Source organism: Strix aluco, chromosome 16 (assembly GCF_031877795.1).
Source record: "Strix aluco isolate bStrAlu1 chromosome 16, bStrAlu1.hap1, whole genome shotgun sequence".
Classification (NCBI taxonomy): Eukaryota; Metazoa; Chordata; class Aves; order Strigiformes; family Strigidae; genus Strix; species Strix aluco.
In genome coordinates, this window is record NC_133946.1 from 16,957,261 (window position 1) to 16,978,583 (window position 21,323).

The window sequence follows — 21,323 nt, forward strand, 5'->3', positions numbered from 1 at the left end:
ACCAGATGCTCTGGCTTTCCTCAATGAGCATGTCTTCTCGCCACTCTGGCACAGGCAAGTAGACAACAGGACTGTGGGCAGACAGTCTAATGCTGCAGGCAAGGACCTATTTTGCCAATGCTTGGAGGTGCCCCATCATCAGCCCACCAAAGGACTCCAGTTTCTTCCTCTGCCAGTCCCTTTTGCTAGCAAGGCACTGGCAAAGCTACTGCAATGATCCAAGAGAGCAATCCTTGTGTCATGCAAAAGGAAGGGCTCTCTCCACACCCCACACCCAAAGGCTAACGAGGTAAATAGCGAAGTCATTGACTAGCCAAGTCTGACACTTAAATGTCATCTTTTACCAGGACCACATTCATGTGAATGACATTTTTAAGCTACATAATCCCTGGCAAAACAAGTTACTTCTCTACTTTGAGGTAAGTAACTGTAAATGCAGCATCCTACCAGAGGTACAGACTGATCTTGCTTTGGAACAAGTACTGGCAGCCAACACCTCATACCTCGAAGTGTGAAAAATCTTGCCATGCTGCATCAAGGGCTCCAGTGCCTGTCTAGTAAGACCTTTTAATGAAATAGGACACATTAGGGCTAATTTTGTACGGGAAGCGATGTTAGAACACTAATAAAAAAGTCACAAATAAAACATTTCACACGTCAGGTGGAAGACTTTCCAGCATCCCACTCCAACCTCTTCAGTTGCACAACAAGCTCCCTTGAAAACAACCCTTTCCCCAGCAAAGACAGAGCCTGAGGGCTGTGGTGCAGCTGATTTAATTTCATGAAGAGTTTGACCCCAGAAGGAGGCATCTGCATGAGAAAAGTGAGTCACTCCATTTCAATAATGGGCAAAACCATTAATTAAAGGTACACAGTTTGCTTGCTTGGGCAGGCTTTGTACACTCAAACCAGGAGTGGTCTCACTGTTACTATATTTACTGAACTGTCCCAATTAAGCATTTTGTTTCCTTCATCCCATAATGACAATGGTTTCTGCATGTTAAATATATTCAGAAAGGAGGTTGTTCTGTGTTTCATATTTGCAAATTGTTGTAGTTTTCTCCCCTACACAGGCTGTAGGACAAACACTAGCCAAGGAACAGCTAAGAAACTTTGCACTGAATGATGAATTTCCAACTACTTTGATTAGCATAGCAGAAAATAATTTATTTGGGTTGAAAAGCACATTCAGTGTTAACTGAAGTTGCTTGCACTTTTTGGAGTAATGAATAAGATTTAATGTACTTCATACCAGTCACATGTAATTGCAGGGTCTCCTATGCACCTTGCATGTTTCAGTGGATTGCAGCATTGCCAAAGCCCCGAATATGAACATCTTCTACCTGCAGACCTGGTGCAGCGGCTGCATTTCGAGCACTGCCTACCACACCTTTGCTCTCAGTTGGAGGCACTCCCCTTAGGGAGAAAAAGCGCTTTGTTCCTTCCTTGCACCATGTTTCATCTTGGCCCTGCTACTGAGACCACCTACAGGGATGCCAGTTAGTATCAGCTGCATTGTGCTGAACTGGTATTTATGGGAGCGCTCGGTGGGAACCACATCTTAGGCAGCCTCATGGGCAGCCTCTCCACCCAGGCACACGCTTACGGCAGAAGCCTGCCCCGTTCACCACCAAATGATGGCAACTGCAAACTACCTGACGGACTTGTACGGAAAATTGCGAGCAGAGTGTTTACTGTATTTTTAGTTGTGTTTAATTGCAAATTAGCAGCTGGAAACAAGGAGGGGTGAGCAGCGTGTGAGCCGCCAGCTGTCTGCAAAGGAGGTTGGAAACCTCCGATTATACATTTCTGTAGCTCCAGTGAGCGAAGCGCTGGCCCACTGCGTGCCTGGGGTTTGCTATACCTAGAAGATTTACATTTCAAGCCATCTGGTGTAGCAAGAGCCAGAGGCCACACACTCCTTTGGCAGGACATCTTAGGGAACACCTGTATTTTAGATGCTACAACCAGGTAACTCAAGGCAGCAATGGGCCATGTTCTTTAGCGGTCGGCGGCGATGAGGATTTTAGACTGGCGCTTGTGATATCCTGGACCCTTGCAGAAGCTAGCTGCTTTCAGTGCACCAAAGAGGTCCACATAAACAGACAAACTGGTTGATGAGGAAATTATTTACCTTTAGAGGTGACTAGCAGGTGGTTGTTCTTTCTCTTTTGAGTGCACAATGAAAAAGAATTGTGTGTTTCTGCTTCACTTCAATTTTATTTTCAGCAGGGCAAAACCATGAAAACATGGACTTTAAAGTGCTGCCAAACCTGTTGGATGTACATCTGTACAGCACTGGGGTGTCCAAAGTACAAGGATCTCCAGACCTGGGTCCCCATCTGTCCTCATAATAGTCCTTACATAAAGTTTTCCTTTCTTACATATAGAGACAGACCTAATGCAGTAGCAGCTGAAAAACTCACACTTCAAATCTCACAATTTATCTTTCTGGCACCCCTGTGGGTGACAGTGGTGCAAACACCCCATATGTACTCACAGGGAAATGAAGCACAGAAAACCTAAGTGCCCCAGGGTAAGGTCCCATAAATATCATGGTGGAAAAAAGCCTTAAAAATCAGGTCTTTCACATGCAAGTTTAGTGCTTAGACCAGTGGACCACAGTTTTCCTCTACTCTTTCTTTTCCCTAGGTCCCCCAAAAGCCTTTTCTGCTGCCCCAGCCACACCACTGATGCAACGGGAACCCACAACTAGTTGTGTCTTGCAGCACCCTGACATCGCAACACCAGAACTGCATATTACAGCACCACTGACAAGAGAAACACACATATGTAGATTTTGAAGGTACATGACATCCCTATTACTGTTTCAAGAATTCCTCCCAATGAGCCTTACCATTGCACACTGGTGTCGGCTGGCCCAGTTCCACAGGAACCAGCTGCCCTAGAAACAGGCTTCGCCCCAGGGATGCATCCTGGAGCCCTGACTCAATTAAATCACAAATTTGACTCAGTGGAAACTTGTATGAGGAAGGACTGAGTAAAAACCACAGGGTCAAAGTAAAACAAGCCATGCAGATCCTGAGGAATTAGCAAGAAATGCTACAATCCCAGCTGCACCGGGGACATCATGGAGAAGGGGCTGGAGAAGATCAACCGGGGCCATCACGAAAAAGGTACAGTCAGGAAGAGCTGAAATTTTTTTTGCAGGATCAGGCCCAACATCAGCAGTGTAGATACATGGCTGCCAATCCTCATCAAAATGGCAGCACCCAGTACAAAGAGCCCAGCCATAGAGCAGACACAGATTAGCAGCAGGAAAGAATTAAGTTAAGGAAAAAAGATGGTATGAGTTTAGTACCAACATCTTGACCTTTAATCCCTGCTTCCTATCAAGGCTAGTAGTTAAACTGGCCTCAGACAAAGGTGAAGATTTTACTAAACGACACAAACTAAGCACAATTTATTGTGCTTACAAATAGCCAACAAACCCTATATTTCAACTACACTAATAAATGAGATATCCTAAAAGCAAAACACTATGGAATTTGAAGGCTTTAGGGATGTTCTTTTTGGGTTACTTTAAGTCCAGTTAATATTTGCCTTTAATTTCTTCCACAGACCTATTTCTCGTAAAATCTAAACATGACTGAAAAAAAGAAGAGAGTACTGAAAGATCACTAAACATGTGGAAAAAATTATCCCCGAGGGAATATGAAAGCCATCTGCCCAAGACTTCCTCTGCATTCATCCTGCAGACATGAACAGCAAGAGATTGATGCTCTGGTGGCAAACACAAATAAAGTGGCGAACCCTGGTCTTGGCGGGCATCAAAAGAAACCGCACATCCAGCCATCCAGAGAGCTTGTTTAGCTAAGAGCATATTATTCCCTAGGCTAGCCAAGACTTTATCAGTTGGAAAATCCCAGTCATGAGTGCTAGCTGCAAGGGGAGAAAAAAAAAAAAAAAAAAAGAAAAGAAATGGGCAAAGATCAGGCAGGACAAGCCTGAACATGTTCAGTTTGTCCTTCCTATGTTACAATTATATCCTCATTCCTCAAAGCAAAAGGCAGTTCAAAGAGACAATAAACCCCTTTTTAGTCTTAGACTTCACGAGAACGTCACTGAAACGGAACTGAAGTGGATCCCAGAGATAAGGCAACAAGACAAATTAGACCCTTCCCTACGACTACCCTTCAGTAAAATATCAGCAGAGAAATAGAGGCACCACTTCAGACATAACTATGCCATTCATCTGAGGAAACAGGACTTACATTAGTGGTTTCAAACAGATCAATTTAGTATAGTGCGCCTCAAACTCTGCAGCTGCTTCCTTCCTTTGCATTGCAGGAATATTAGCCTCTAAGGCTCCTACTAATTTCTTTTTATGGGATGGATAGTATTTTACTGTCAGGAAATGTGACTCTCTTTTGGGGTACAGCTTAATAAATGCTTCAGTTAAGGTCCCGAGAAATTTGGGTTGAAGCACTGTAGACCATATGATGGCTTTGGAGCAGTCAAAGTGTGAGGGGCCAGTTAAAGCAGCCACTAAACAAGGGGTTTCCACTGCTTTTCTTTAACCCCCTCATCTGGGCACAGAAGACATAGGCCAACAGTAGCACTACAAAGAAAAGAAATAGAGCTGAAAGGCAGAGCAGGGAGCATGCTCAGGGTGGAGCTGGGAGGTCTCCGAGGGCGCACCCACCCCATCCTGCCTCCCTCCCAAACCAGATGAAGTGAAACTGAAGGCGCGGGGCATAATGATGCCACAGGGAACAATTAAGTGGCAAGGGGAAAAGAACTGGATTTGTAACTAGAAACACGAGACACTAAACAGCCTTGGACAGTGAAATATTTCACAGTTGCAATCCTAGACATGGATGGGACAGGCAGAAATAAAAGATTCCATCATCTATTACCAAACTGCCCAGAAACAATCAAGCACTTATGTTGAAAGGTTACTACAAAGTGAAACAACAGCTTTTTTAAAAAATTAATTTCTAATCTACTTCACCAGGACTTTTATAGATCATGGGGATTGCCCTGCTCATCCCCCCAGCTGTGGAGTCTCATTGCCAATGAACATTCATATAACGGTAACAAACTTCAACCTGGCACAGGACAGACACCTTTTCTAACCATAACTGGGCTGCATGAGAACTTAATTGCCCAGCTGGAAACCCATAAATACTTCAGACTGACTCAGTTCGGGTGTACTGGATTTTTTCTTGCCTTTCACTGCGTCAGGGAATTTCTTTACACCCTGCAGCGGCACATGGCTGAAGGCATCAGTGGTCATGAATAATCAGGGAGGGACTTTTCCAGAACAAGGCAGTAATGTGAAAAAGTCTTTCTTCTGGGGCGACATTTGCATGACCGAGGGATGACATAATAAGTTCACAAACAAAAAAGGCTTTATACCCCCATGGCAGCTTTCGAAACCTCTCCACGCTGGCTTGGTCCTTCCCTTCTATGCAGAAGCAACACATTTTGAGGGCAGGAATTTAATCCCCATCTGGACCAGGTCAATTGCCATCTCTGCAGCCGTGGCTTTATCTCATTCTTTCTGGCTAACGCAATCCTATGACCCACATTAACGATGCTCTTTTACGGGGCACAACGTTTCACTGTAAGACTGAAGGGATCTATTTCTGCTCTGGTATGAGAGCCAAGCAGAGCCCAGGGTGACAAACCTGTTTGCATAGGAGATCCATCAATGTACAGCTGGAGCCACCTCTGAGAGGTGACGGAGCAAAAAGAAAAGGTACAAATGGTATTGCCAGAGAGTGAAAAAGCAGCAGCATACCAAGACACTCCCCACCCCACCCCACCCCCAAAAAACCCCAACAACAACAAAATCAAGCCCCTGTTAGGCACTTGGGAGCTGCTGAAAGAGCCAAATTGAAAAGGAGGTGCTGAAGTGCAGCCAGAGGAGCTGCGTGCCAGGACGCATCCTTGCGAAGGCAGCCCAAGCACTGCCGGGGCACTGAACCGGTGCTGGAAACCCGGCCAGGGTGTGAAAACACAGAGCAGACGCTCAGACCGAGGCAGAACTAATGTTTGACTTCCAGCATGGGCCGTGTGCCAGATGTGGACCTCTGCTGAGAGTTAACCAAAATGCATTTGAAACTCCAGACAGACCCCTTTATTTTGCAGATCATTTGTTTTTAAGGAGAGGGCTGAGCAGTGATCTAAGGAGTCAGAACCAGGTAGTTCAAATCCCTGCAGAAAAGTGTCCAGGGACTTTCAGAGCAGTGAAGCAGGCGCTACAGGAATGATGGATGCTGGACCAAGCCCAGCCTCCCAAGCCTGAGGGGATTTGCTCACGCTGCCGGGAGCAGGGAAACCGTTTCTCACCAGTATAGGAAGTCAAGCGCTTGGCAACAAGGGAGGCAGCTCTCCCACAACTCCGGTTACGCAAACAGCTGCCTTCTGCTGGGTTTCAACATGCCTTGCTGCTCCAAAAATAATTTCCTGCTTGATTTGATACCATTAGCAGGAGCACACAGCGCAGCATGAACAGTCATGCTGCTTCACGCTGGATCCAGCTAGCCACTGGTTTCTAGCAAAAGCCCAGATTTCTTTTTTTGGCAGAAGGACATGATTACGCAGGGGGGAAAGGTAAGTGGGGTGATAGCGTAAACCCTCTCCTCTTCACCCGTGAAGGGTTTTGACGCAAGCCTGGATGAAAGTACCTGCCACCTTCATCCTTCTGGGCCTCTTTCCAGAGCTGAGATTTCCCAGCCCTTACAGCTCGTAACACTTATGGCATATAACCAACACGCAGCAGCCAAGCAGGAATCAACGCCAACATAAAGTTCAACGACAAAGTCACCGCTTGCTGGGCAATTAGAAGCTGTGCTGGTCCCGGACAGAGCTGCTGGAGTTTCCCCACGGCACGAGCACCCAAAAGCTGGTATCACGCCTTCTTTCATTCCCCACTGGATGACTTTGTGGGACTTTCTGGAAGCCTGTGGGGCCTTGTCAGAGTAATCCCAGTCCAGTCCAGTGCTTTGGGAACAGCAGCAATTTCCGTTCCTAGCTGGACTGGGATTTGGATAGCAAATTTTGCCCTAAGGTGCATCTGATTTCCTGTTCCCTATTCCCAGACCAGGCATCTGCATGCCCCTTCCCAAGGGCCTGCCTTGGGGGAACTCCTCCAGGGGTCTTCACCAATGCTTCAGAAACCTCAAAAAGTACTGAGAGTTAAAGATGCCAAGGCCCAGCACATCAGCGTCACACTCCATAGCCTGTGGACCACCAACAGCACAGTACACTGACCCTCCCAACTCACAGCCTTACACAGAGGTTAGCTGGTATCTTCCAGATGAAGTCCAAGTAATGTTCAGCAAAGAAATGAAGCAGCAAAGTAAAACTCAATGTCACACAGTAAAACAATGGCTGCAAAGTAGGATTCAGAAGCTGATAGCATGTCCACAAAATCAGCGTATTTTAAGGCAGTACAGAGCACACACTGGTGTGAAGGAGGACTCCCCAGCAAAGTCTGAAGGTCTGTTTTAGCATCTGAGAAAGCTCTATGGGGTTTTCCAATGCTACCTGACTCAGAAGCAGAAATTTTTGACAGCATCAGCCAAGTGATTTTGTGCTGCCTTTTTCCTCCTCTTATACCCTGAAATCAAAGTTGTTCAATGGCATGTGTTTAGGCTTATACATTTTAAGCCCAAAGAGATCATGAGGTCATCTGATTCTCACCACACAAGCCTTACCAACTTTTTCTTTTCACAGTCACTCTTTGAGCCACACGATGGCTTACGAAAGATGCCCCTCAGCCATGACTAGAACAGTATAAGGGGTGATGAACCCACCACTGCTTTCAGGGAACTTGGACAGAAACTAACCTTGGAAGGTAAAGCCATGAAAAGAGAGGGAACGTCCCATCAGCCATCCTGCACAGGACAGAACTCCAGGATGACATCCCCAGCTTTCATATACGAGGCAAAATATGCATCTCAGCTGACCCAAATGCCAGGTGGGGCCTGTCCTGTCACCATCACAATAAAAGGGAATAACACTGTGAAGAAGGCAGCTCCTCAACCGCTGGAGGTCCCAAGCTAGGCAGGAGGACAGGACTGGTGGGAAGAGTATGGGAGCTAGTTTCCATGCTCAACTGACCCATGTCTGCAGCTGCTGCTGCTCCCACAGCCTGAGGGAGTGCAGATAAGCAACAGTTCAGCTTTTCCAGACATAGCACAACTCCTGTTTACAGCCTCTGGGCTAGACTTTTCAAAAGAAGGAGCTAGGTGTCTATTCTTGCAGGAAACCAGGTGTGTAAACAGTTCAATTAATATACCCAGCAAACTGTGTTCTAGCACAGCAAAGAGGGCTAGTGGAGACAAGCCAAGAGCATAGGAGCTGAGGAAGGAAAATACTTTTAAAGAATATGCCTAATTAGAGATGGGCCTGGGCCAAAAGTTCGTATTTGAACACCTGGAATAGCCCTGGGGAGCAGAATTGAAACCTGAACCCATATCCACTTTTGTAACTTGCTCCTCTCCCAAATGAACTAAACCCAGCCCCAGCCCCATCATGCAGTCTGAGCTGCAGGTCTCCAACAGCCAAATCCTGGAGATCTGGCTTTCTACTCTCAACTGGGTTTTGGCCAAGTCATTGTGCTCGGCTGCTGGTGCCCTCTGTTCCTCTTGCCACACATCTCCCAGTGCCCCGCCGTGGGCCCACTCTGCCCCATGGGAGAGCTCGCTGTTGGTCTGTGGCAGCATGTCCCCGGATCACTGACTCAAGGTGGAGATGCCTGTTTGGTGTCTGACGGCACATCCCCATTTGTTCCAGTGGCCACGGCGTTCCCAGCACTGTGACCAAGCCCTGCTTTTCACTGCACCACCTTCTCCCTGCCCTTGTAGGCTACAGCTGCAGCTCCTAGCCAAAGCACGAAGCCTGCCCCAACACAAAGCCAAGTGCCTCCACTCATGCCTGCAAGCCAAATAATGACAGCAACCCTCAGTTTTGTGCCAGGGTTCGTTTTGAAGGGCACAACCTCCACAGCGGGGAGAGCCCCCCATGCCCTTATGAGTCCCTGCAGAAGTGACAGACTCCCTTTTCTCCCTTAAAGCTCAGCTCTCTAGGACAGAAAACTAAACTTCACCCACACCTTACCATCTCTTTTGAATGTAGATTTTCTTTATAGCAGAATCATATTTAGCAAAGAAAGATCAGTCCCATCCCCATAAAACCACCCTGTCACAAGCACGTCATACATTTCAGACAGCTTGCAAGGCTGACTAAACATTTACTTTTGGATGGCTCATTTCCAAAGTCCAGAAATAGATCCTCATCCACAATAAAAGAGTGCCCGGGTGTGCCATCAGACAGCTTCATTGCCCGTTAGAGCATGCCATTTGCATTCCTGCGGTTTCCCCCTTATGGGCTGCTGCTGCTGCCCGGCTCCAAGCTCACTGCCGCGTCCCCCTCTCAGGGCAGACCTGCAGATAAGCAAGGCCTTATCTCCTAGCTGGATTATTCCTGGTAAGTATTTAGCAGTCATTTTTGCATCATCTGACCTTGAGTCCTGTTAGGCTGAGGTAGGTGACCAATGCATGTGGCTCTTGATTGCCTTCCCTTTCCTGGTGGGCACGCTGCCTCTCACCAGCACAGAATGGGATGAACTGGCACAGCTGGAGAAGGGTAAATGGGATTTGCTCCCACTGGATGCTGTAATAGTCAAGGCAGTGTTTGTGTTTTGGAAACCTTTTGAACAATTTATCTCCACTGCTATCCAGAGCAGCTTTGCACTGCACATGTACTTTTCTAGCTACTGCAAATTCTTCCCTGCCACAGCTGAACCTCCATCCCCAAGAAATAAAACAATTTAAAAAAAAATAATCAGGCTTTATACAAAAGCACAGGAAAAACTTTATGAATCCTTCAAGGGCCAAGAGGCTCTGTCTGAAAAGTGCTTGCCACACAACACCCAGGCAAAATCAAAATGATGCAACTTCTGGTAGGGTGGACAGATTACAATCGGGCAATTACACATCCCAGACCGTGTAATCGCATGCAATGAGAACACACGTGGGTGTAGTGCGAGGCATGAGCCTGGTGTCACCAGCCACAGGCTCTTCCGGTTACCCTAAAGGAGTTCTTCAACAAATGGTTTCAAAATTTCTTTTCTAAACATCAGTAGGTCCATCTAGAAGTAGATCTCTTTCTGCCATGAAAAGTCATTCCTGGAAGACTGGGAAACGTCCAGGACTATACTGGAAAACATCAGCCAGAAGAATCGCTTCATCATCTGTTTCATATCCAACTGTGTCTGGACAGTCGGAAAGGGAGTGGAGAGAAACACATCACACACAATACAGATAATCTGTTATACAGCTTTATATCAGGAAAGAGCCTTTCTAAGCTTCTGTAGGAAATAAGCTTAAACATCTGATGTATGAGCATCCTCAGCTTTAATAAGCATTACTGTCTTTCATCCCCCCCTTTTCTAAAGTCTGACAACAGCATTTAAGACTCTGGCCTCCTGTAAGCATTGCTCAGATGCTCCCCAGATGGCTTTTCCCAGGGGATTTCTAATTATTTGAGTTTTTAAAAGAAATATCCTGCAGGAATCTTTTAGGTTTCTGGAGGTTTCCTTCCTTCCTCTACAAATTTCTTTACCCAGAGCTTGATTTAAAACCCAACTCAAAGGAAACACTTCCAATGACTTCAATATGTCTCAAATCACATACCCTGGGGGAAAAGAGAAATGAACCAAATCCCATAAAAATAAAGATGGTGCAGATTTCAAAAGGATTCACAGTGAAGTTCTGGAAAGAAGTAATTAGTCCAAAGTTTCAGCCTAGAATATCACAGAATAAAGGAACATCTAGTGAGACTGAGAAAGTTAATTCTGCATACAGACCACAAAGGATTAGATGTATAATCCCCTCTCCACCAAGAAAAATAAATTAAAATGCAAGCAACAATTGCTGTAATAACAAGTAAACAAGAAAACGTCAGACGCTCAAAAATATGCAAAGTTTTCAGATCCTGAGTTCTAAATTCCTATCCTCTGAAAATCCACATTAAACATCCCCAAGTGGGAAACTGAAAGAAAAAAAATCACAGTAAATTCTGGAAAGCCTGGTTGATGCACTTCTGCTTTAGAGGGCAGTTAGAGAGCAGAGCAGAGCCTCTTATGTGTTTGTAAAGGAAAGCAAATTATTCTAACGAACATATAAGGGTCTGTGTCTTTCCCAGGCCATCCAAGTTGCCTCCCAAACAACAGTTAATTACAACAAGACATGCTACTCGTCCAAAGGTGCTGCTCCATATCCCCCAAAATGGGATACAATCCTATGCGACATGATGCCCTGCCTCCTGCAAATGCCAGTAGGGCAAACTGGGAGTGCTTCTGCATGTGCTATGGCACAGACCCACTGCTGGCTCAACACACAGCGCTATGCCCTGTGCACCAAGAGACCCTCACCATGGTGTCCGGCCTCTCTGATCACACCATTCGCATTGCCCTCCTCTTGGATCAGCATCTCTGCTTGCCAGCAGTGCTTAAGGGCATTTGTTGCACCCCTTGGCACAGCACAGGGCTCAGCCTGAGCAGCCAGGAGCTTGCAGTCTGAATGCTACAGAGAACGTGTCTGATGCTGGCAATGAACTTCTCCCTTGGCTGTGATAACCCATGATTTGTCAGGTTAAAGAGACAAGCCCCAACAAGTGCTGGGGTTAGCCTGGAGATGGCCATTCAAAAACTCCTTTGCCCTCTGGCTGCTTTCACTGCCTGAATGCTTCACATACCTTTGGCTCTCCCTGGCTGGTGGAGTGGCTGTGAGTAGGGTTTCATAAAGAGACTGCAGGAAGCAAAAACCCTGGGTGGAGCCATGGAAGCTGGTGTAGTTCACGCAAAGGTCACACCCTTTTTATTTCCCTCTGAGCACCCCATCCAAGAACCCAGGGCCACAGCGAACTGGCACCCCATGATAACAGGGTGTTGCATCTCCCCATCCACCCGGCAGCCTCCTGCTTGTCCCATCAATCTGGCAGCATTGGCCAAGAGAAACACCAGGGAGTGTTTAATACCCAACCCGAAACTCCTCCAGAAGGGCTGCTTTTCCACCCATCCTTTACAGCAGCCATATTTCAGGCAGGAGGAAAACTGGAGAGCAACAGCACCTGATGTGCTATCCCCTTTCTTCTCCCGTGGCAAATGAAGGTTCATTTTGGATATACTGCTTCCTCCCAGCCCAAGCCACTTGATGTTCCAATCTTACTGTCCCAGATGACCCAATACATCTAAAAGCACTAAGCCTTTCTCCTGCAGAACTTCACTCCTCAGCTCCTCAAGTCCTAACTCCTCCCAGTCCACCCTTCACATGCCAAATCCACACATTTCCGTTCATCCCGACCTTCCCTCCCTCGCTTGTCTGATAGTCCTTCCCACACAAGCACCACATCCTTCCTGCCCCAACCTCACCACAAGGCTGGGTTCATTCACCGAAGCAGATCAGAATGAAATGTAAGCATGACCCTTTGAATCTAAAGGATTAGGAGATGTAAAGGAGAGAGCTGTCCATACAAACATGTGCAAGCACAAATGGAGGAAGGTTGTGCCACCCCACGTTGCCCTCTAGGTCCCTCTGCTAGCTCTTGCTGGGCTCAGCTCTGCACTTCAGCCCCCAACCTCTGGGACCCCCCCACCACTGTGCTCTATGGCTGGCTGAGCTTGTTTTTTTTCTGCTGCTTTTCTGAAACAGCAGAAGGCAGGCCCTTGCTTTCAATAAACAATTTAAAAAAAAAAGAAACAAGCCCCAAAAATGGGATGGTACCTGGGCTCATAAAGACTCTGTCTGCCCAGGACACCAGGGGATGAAGAGGAGGATACATCCAGGAAAAAATGGATGCATTCCCTCAACATAGTAGATATTTGCACAAGCATACCTTGTGATAGAGACTGCATCCCAAAGGCTGTATAATCTAAACAGCAATATTGTTAACGTATTGGGAGAGAGAAGGTAAAACCATCTCATTGCCCCATATTATGCATGAGGAACACTGGTTCAGAGGGATGCGATGACTTACTCACATCACAGGAAAATTGTGACAGAGCCAAGTCCCAAATCCCAATTCAGGGACTTAACCACAGCCTATTCTGTGCTTTCTATTTTCTGTTAACAAAGAAAACAGTATTTCCCTGGATTTCAATCCTCAGTAATAACTGCTGGATTTACTGCCTGGTCATGAAATATTCCAGGAGTGGGAAGAGCAGATGAAGCTCCAGTGAGTCATGAGCAGACACTGCCTTATTGTGCAACCTACACGGTGAGGGTCATGTTGAGCCTTCCAACACTGCCTCTGCTAGAGAGACCAGACCCAAAATACCTCGCGCCTTTCCATAAAATTCCAGTTTGGGGGGTTTGGGGTTTTTTATTTCTCCCATTTTTTTTTTTTTTTTTTACACTTATTACTTGGGGCTGTTAAGCCAGGCTAGACAAAAAAGATCAGCCACCACCTCAACACAACCTTGTGGGAACACAGCTAACAACTGACCAGGCAGGGCACCACACCACACAGAAGCCCAGTGCTTCCAAAGCATCGGCCAAGGGGAGCAGTGTTCAAACATCCATAATTGTTTAGAAGAGGTAACTTCACAGACACATTCATTTTTGATTGCAATCTAGCCACCACGCACACAAAATAGGGTTTTGCTCACCCACTGCCCCCTCACTTTCTGACTCCAGGAGTGGGGCAGCGGGGCAGGGCAGCCTCCCCCAGCACACAGGCGCAATGAAAGCTGGGGAAGGCAGTGAGGAAGTTTCCTTAGCTCCCCCATAGATTCCCCAACACACACACCCCCCCCCCCCCCCTTTATTTCCTAACTGTCTGCCTGCTGGGGTAACCACTGTCAACCCATGGAGGGACACCAAGCAAACCGTGCCAGGAGTCCCTCTTCCCATGGTTCTGGTGCAAATCAATTCCCAGCAGCCCCCAAACCTCAACTCTCTGTCTAAGCAGCACAAACCAGCCACACAAGGAAGTTCTGGATACTTGCTCCCTTTATTCATTTTTTTTAATGCCTTTTCATCATGGTTTCCCTGGGAAGATGAAGCACCTAACCCAAAAGGATAGAGTTGCCCAGGAGGACGGAGGGTGCTATGGTGAGAGGGGGCAGGTGGACATCCCCTGTGAGCTGACACAGCCACACTCACACACAGCCCTCCCACCAAACCCCTGCAGAAAGCTAAGTGGGAGAGAGGGTTTTGAACAAAAATGGGGAGCTCCTGACAAGGCTGAGGAAGGGGCTGCCAACCAGCACCCTGTTAGCTCAAGCAAGCCCAGCCTTCCCCAGCCATACACCATGAGGGCAGCCACAAGGCATGGGCTCTCCCTCCCATGAGCTGCTGACTCCTGCCCTGAACCCCACTCTTCCTCCCTTGAGAAAGGGCCCCACCTATGGGTGAAGGACCAAAGAGGAGCTCTCAGCCCCATCATCATGCCTTCCTCCACTGAAGGTCAGATCAGGGGTTGTAGGGAGAGCATGGAAAAGCCAGGTTTACTGAAGGTCTGCTAAGGGGGAAACAAGGGCACATTTGCAGTGTCAGGGTCATCTTCCAATGGGCAAACAGGAGAAAGCCAGTGGACCCAAATCTAAAATTGGTGGCCTAGAAGTGGTAAGTGGGGTGGAGGTTTGCAGGAAGGAAGAGCTGGGGATGAGCTTAGTGCACACCTGTCTGTTGCATGAAGGCAGACAGGGGAAACTGCCCAGGACCTGCATCTTGGTCACTCCTGGTACGTTCACAATCCAGCAGCAAAATCCAGGACTGTGACCACAGGCACAACGTGCTGATGGCCAGCAGCCAGTGTTTTGGGGCTTGGGTGTTAAGCAAACAGAAAGCTTGAGAAGTGGACCATTCCCTGATCTGTTTAAGGGTAAATGGTGCTGTAGAAGTGTCTGTGCCTCTCCATCAACCACATAGAGTCTAAATAGCAAATTTAGGGGTAGCTGTCTCCACTGTAGATGTCTAAGATTAGTTGAACTCCACCCAAAGTGCACGGAGGCATTTCTCAGGTTTAAGAATAGGTTAAACAAGTCATCAGAATCTGGTGCTGGGAATAGAGGAGAGAAGAAAAGTGCCCTAGACCTGAACTCTGAACCAACAAGTCGTGGAGGGATGATGTGCATGATCCTCTATCCAGACCTGGTTAACATACACCTTACAATCTTTGGGACCATAGATTCTAAAACTAAGATTGTTGTCATGCAGAGTAAATGAGAAAAAGCATCTCTGGATCCTGTTTTGTTTTTCACAGAAGGCCACAGCTGAGGTCCTCTGCACCTTCCCCAAACCATCAGCTCCTTGACAAAGAGTCCATTTGCTATTCCTTCCCCATCTCTCCCAAGGCACCACAGAGCTCAACCAACAGTGACAGATCACATTGCAGCTTGTGGATGACTTGCTGGCAGGCAGACACCACCTCCCTCTCCCCAAAGTCCCTCAATACAAAGGACAAAGCCTGTACAAGTGTCACCGATCCATGCTGCTTGACCGATCGACATCATCCCAGGCAGAGAAATACCACAGTTTCTACTGGAAGGGAGCAGGAGCAGCTCCCAGCAGCAGAATGCCCTGCTTTGTCCTGAAACAGAGCACAACCCTCTCGCCCTTTGCCATGTTCCCACCCGCCTTCCCAGCTCCCAACCTTCAGCCCTTTCAACACCCACAGTTTTTCCACTCTGCTGCGAAGTGATGAGAAATTCCCTGCCAGAGGACATTGTTCAAATGGGTTATTGAAAAGAAATGCAATTCCTTACTCCGGGTGAACAAGCTCCTTTTCCCCTTGAGGAAGAAGGATAATAGCACAGCCAGGGAGAAAAAAACCCTATCCCTAAAGCCTGGTGTAATAATATTAAATAAGAAACCAAAGGGGTTTGGCCAGGAAAATCCCAAGTTCAAAAGAATAATTGCTCCAAGAGATTTAAGCCTACAGCTGAGTCACTAAAATGAAGAAATCTCTCCTTGTCCATAGAAAGCAAACAAATCTCGGGTCATGCAGCAAAGCTTCTGTATGTCCTTGTTAGAAAGAAAGAAGCAGCCAAATGCAATTAATCATAGTCCCAGAAGAAAGGATGAAATCTCTGTAATTAGCTACCTAGGCTCATCTTTCAACTTTTGAAGACTAATCCAGCCTCTTTTTTTTTTTTTTTCCACCCTTCACCCACTGTGCTGCCACAAAAGTCTACTACAAATACCAAATCACTTCTCTCCAGGGGTACACGCTCACCTACAGCCTGTGGTCCTCTAACAGCTTTGCAGTAAGTGTACAGGGAGGGGGGAACATTTGCAGAGAACAAGTGATGCTCCTTTTCTTAGTCACCTTTTGTGGATGAGCTGTCATGAATTTTGCAGACTCTCGGAGAACCTGGAGACCTCAGCTGAACTGATATTTTCAAGCGAGGTATGTTGCATCCACATCCCGATCCAACTGATCAATGACCAGAAAATGCCAATTAAAAAGAAAAAAAGCACACAAACATGAAAATACTTTCCAAATAGTTAAGATTACAACTGCTTGTGTTAATAAATTGGCTTATACCTCATCCTCAGGTGGTGTAAATTTGCCTGACCATCATCCTGCCTGTAGAAAGCATGTTCTTCACAGCAGTATGCAGTTTGGGCTATATATTAAGAGCAAGGTCTCCAGCAATTAAATTCAGTAAGGCAAAGCCAGCTGGTGAGCACCCCCTTTAATTGGAAAAGGCAAAGCCACATTCCACAGATGAAACATGTCCAGTCGGACTAAAAGTCACAATTCCTTTGCTACAGCTTCATTCAAAGTTGTGGAAAACATGGGGGAAAAGTGTAGTACTTTAGAGAGAGGAAAGGGAAGGTCTGGGACTGGTGGCTACAGCTTAGGAGCGGAGGTCAGGATCTGACATCCAAGAAGTCCTATGCAAATCAGAAAAAGCCATTCAATTTCCTGGGGGTCCCTTAATAAATAAGGGTTGACAAATATTATTCCAACATTGAAAACAACAACAGACCAGCTCTTTAGGTCAAGTACATCAATGGTAAATACAATACAGTGGAATAATACCAAAATGACATCAGCTGAGGAACTGAGGCTGATTTTTCCCCCTCTCTTGTATACAAACCACTGCTAACATATGAATAATGCTGTCAACAACAGACGGGGAATGCTGGCCAGCTTTGTGGTGAGGGAGAGCAAAGAATGCAGAGTGGACAGAAATCTCCAGCTTTGCTCTTCCATGATATGGCAGAAATGCCTCTTTTCAAAGGAAAGAGATTGGGTCATTCTTCTATGAAAAAAATGGAAGTGATTATGCAGCTCCAAGTACAGCTGGAGCCTTCCTGTGCAAGTGTGGGAAACAGGGAGGGATGATTAACAGCCAATCTGTGGGATATGGCAACAGGGCCAAGGAGCCTCTGGTACGTCCATAATGCGACACCCACTCCCTTCCCTCCAGGTCAGTGGCACAGACACAGCCAGAGGTGCTGGGAGTGCTCTGGGGGCTGTTTCATGGCACAGAACTCTCTTCATCTGCTTGCAGGGCTGCATTTCTGCTCACCACCAATATCAGCCAAAACCCTGAAAATCAGTAGATTGCTTCTCTAATCTTTGCATAGAAATCTGGCAGAGGAGCTAAACACGGTGTCAGAACAAAGGTGGGATTTGGCTGCAGTGAAGGTTGCTACCAAACACCCAGAGTGACCTTCTCAGCCTGGAGCTGCTGTTTATAAAATCAAATCAACCCTCTGCATGTCAGGGTGGTCAGAAAGCTCCTGCCTGGGGTTTGTCCTTTGTTAATGGGATTTCCTATCATCCTTCCAGGAGGATGCACAGATCCTCATGGAGAAACCCAGATGCTGACGGCAGACAGATCCTTCCAGGGGGGATGCACAAATCCTCATGGAGAAACCCAGATGCTCCGGGCAGAGATGCTGTTTTCCCCAGCCCTGCTGCCGGGCAGAAGAGCCCCGAGCCCAGGCGGGGGGATGCTCCGGCACGAACTGCGAGGCAGAGCTGCCCTCTGCCGGCTGCGAGGGAAAGCATCCCCTGCGATGGGAAAGGCAAAAGCCATGTAGGATTTCAGATGCAGGTCCCTTACCGTCCCATAATTATGGGCAACATTCACTTTTCTCAGTGTTAGGTTGCTGGCACAAAATATAAGGGCCAGAAGCTTTCAAAATAAACAGCAACCCGAGGAGTCCAGAAGCATCCTGTTATCCGACAGCGCCAAGCCCCGACATCCACAAGCCAGACAGCAACCAAGTGTCTCTAACTGCAACACGGGATTCTCTCCCACTGCTGATTTTTCTATAAACCAGCGACTGATGAACATGCTGGTAAGTGAAGTCCCATAAATTTTTGCTGGATAACAATGCTACTTGAATGTTGATATTTAAATATGGCCATATAACCAGAGATTAAGCTGAGAACAGAGGTAACTTTTACTTTCAGACAGTTAACATATAGAAGGGACTGCATTTGATTAAAAATAATGCTTATTAAAAATCCCACTCAACCATCCACATCTACAAATACTTTAAGATCCTGAATTAGTTAATATTATGTACATCCCAAATAACAACTACATCCCCAGTAACAACTACAAAATGAATCCTCTGAGCCAGCCTTGTGTCAATCAGTCAACAGAGAACAGGCACCAACCACAAAAGAATTAAGGAAAACCTTTTCAGGTTTCAAGTGAGAGGAAGAAAACTCCCGAGATTGTCTGCAGCAGTTAACTTGGCCCAACGCTGCCAAGGTACAGCAGCAAACAGAGATTTCAGGGGCTACTCCCTAAGACAGCAAGGTTAAAGTCTTCTACTCAATTAACCTTTGCAAAGATTTGAGACGCAAAGTACCGTGGCTACAGCACCTGAACACGTATGGACGCACAACAGGGTTCAGAGCACAATGCATGACACCCAACACTGTAACCGAGGGTGCCCTACGCAAAGTGCCCAGGTGACGTATCGCCATACGCAGCCTGCAGTGCTGATGGCACTAGGACAAGGATCATGAAAAAAATCAATGACATTTGACTTAGCTGCCTGAAGTTCACGAAAATTGATTTTTAATGAGATAGCATTGCTGTCCAGGTGAGGGGAGATGGGACACACACTGGTATGGTGGCCCTGGGTGGCTGTGACAGTGAGCAGCAGCTGCCAGCAGCGCTGGTGGGCAGACCGACGGTGACACCGAGCGGACACAAACACTTGCCAGCCACAGTGAGCCCTTCCAGGACAAGCCCAATTCCTGAAAACCAGAGCTTCCCCTAACGACTGTTAACCTCTGTCCTACACTGTAGAGCAGCTCTAACGCTCAGTGGTTGGAAAAAAGTTATTTCCACGCTAACCTGAATCTGCAGAAGCAAGTGTCCATAGTAAAAGAAGAGCAAAATAAATCCTCAAAAGTTCACAAGGGATTTCTTTTTTCCCCCCACTGGAAAAACGCTGGGGAATCTTCCAGGAAGGTTACAGTCATGTGCACTTCCCTGCCTGCAAAGTTCTCGACACACCACACCTTTTGAACTTCCTCTACGTTCCTAATAATGAACAGACTGGTAAATTCAGTACAATCAGGCATTTCTTTCCTATTGCAGCACATAGGAGAAGGTGGCAGCCTGCTATCACGTGCCAGGCTGTGGAAAGCAAACAGGGAAGTGGCAGGTATGTGCTTCATCTTGCTGTGACAGGGCTAGACCTCCTCAATCTTTTTCCCCACTGTCCCAAGCTTGCTTTCCCCTTCCCCAAGGTCTTGCCACCAATTTCCCCACGAGTTTCATACTGCTCCCAATTTTGATTTCTCAGTTGTACAACACTGTTTCTTAAAAGCAGGGTATGCAGTGTGTGCTGCTTTTCAGCACACTCAGCTCCAAAAAGAAGACAACCAGGAGAGAGACAGACTCCATTTCTCACTTCAACATGTTTTAAAATCAATTTAAGTAGATGGAAGATGAGATTTTCAACAAGGTCTCCTTAAAAACCGTGGGAGTAGTTCTTTGTAGCAGTGTGCAAAGCAAAATTTTGAGTTCTGATACGATCCTCTACTGCCACCAGCAGTAAGATATCATTAAAAGCTGAAGGGAAAGCAAAATACCTCTTAGCAGCTCCCTCAATGGTTGCAACAAGGCCAACACGGAACAAGTGGGCCACTCACCTGAATTTGGTGGAGAGGACACCTCCCAGGGCAGAGCCGATGATGATTCCTATTCCAAAGCAAAGACCCAGCTTCCCCAAAGCATCAGCGCGTTGGGAAGGATTAGTCAGGTCTGTAATAACCTTCTGAGCACCTGCAGGGAAATAAATCCCTTGAAAGAAGCTTGCCACAGGGTCTGAGCAGGAGGTATACACAGTTTTAGGCCACAGAAACAGTGCCTGCCACAAAACGGTCCCTGCAACCCCAGGGCAAATGCTTGTGCACCCTGCTGAGTGGAATTGGTTCAGCCTGTCAGTCACAGGAAACAAAAACACTCAAACCACTTCACAAGTGGCAAGAAGAGTCTTAACACTCTATCAGCTTGAGTCCTCTTGCATGAGTTACGCGGACTTCTAGTAGTTAAAGGTTGTTTATGGGTTTTACTAGAAACATCTAGAAAAGGCCAACTAAAGCAGAACAGCTTGGTGGGTAACCGAAGGTATTTTTGTAATCACATTTCATTTTGACCAGGATGGTCATTTTACCAGGAGAATGGGAAAAGCTCTCCTATAAAATATCCTGGTTGCAAGAAGGCAGCTGTGAAGTTTGGGACAGCACTGCTGTCAGAAAGTGATTGTCACCCCTGTCTGGATGGTGAAGTCCAAGCAACTTGCTCAAGATCATACAGGAGGATAGACCTAGGACAATGGACTACTAGCCCTACTTTCATAACCAATACACCTGCTGCTTCACGTTCTCACCATTTCATCCCTGATGACCATCAAATGTTTCTCCTTCCTTGCTTCATGCTGTTGAGCCTGTTGACTTCCAGCAATGTGAGCAAGAAGAGAGGGATCAGGCAATAAAAGCAATGTGGAAAGCCACTCAGCCCTGACCAACCTTACCTGGTAGCCCATGCATGAACACTGCTGGCAGCCTGGAGAGGAAGAGGAGAGGGATGCTGGTGGAGATGGACATGAGCAGGAAGAAGGCACTTCCAGATGCACAGGAGAGAATTAAGGCTGCTCTGGTGCCAAACTGATCTGCAAACCTGGTACAGAAATGGTACAAGGTCATCAGAAGTGGGACCATGCAGGTCATTACAAGTGAAATGCACCCAGATGGATGAAGTTGCACAGCCATCTCTCTCATTTATCCACCATGGGAAGTGCTGACCACGTTCTCAGAAGCACTCAGTTCCCAAAAGAGGAGCTCAGCTCACTGGG

At 46.9% G+C, this 21,323-nt stretch overlaps 1 protein-coding gene across 1 annotated transcript in view; it reads right to left on the minus strand.

Annotated features, from left to right (window-relative positions):
- SLC67A1 (solute carrier family 67 member 1) overlaps positions 1-21,323 on the minus strand; it is a 62,303-nt gene that overhangs the window by 35,939 nt on the left and 5,041 nt on the right. Inside the window, exons 4-5 of the mRNA XM_074841929.1 lie at positions 21,003-21,148; positions 20,119-20,251 (exon numbers count right to left, since the gene is read on the minus strand). Coding sequence (XP_074698030.1) covers positions 20,119-20,251; positions 21,003-21,148 — 279 coding nt within the window. The remainder of the gene's footprint in view (positions 1-20,118; positions 20,252-21,002; positions 21,149-21,323) is intronic.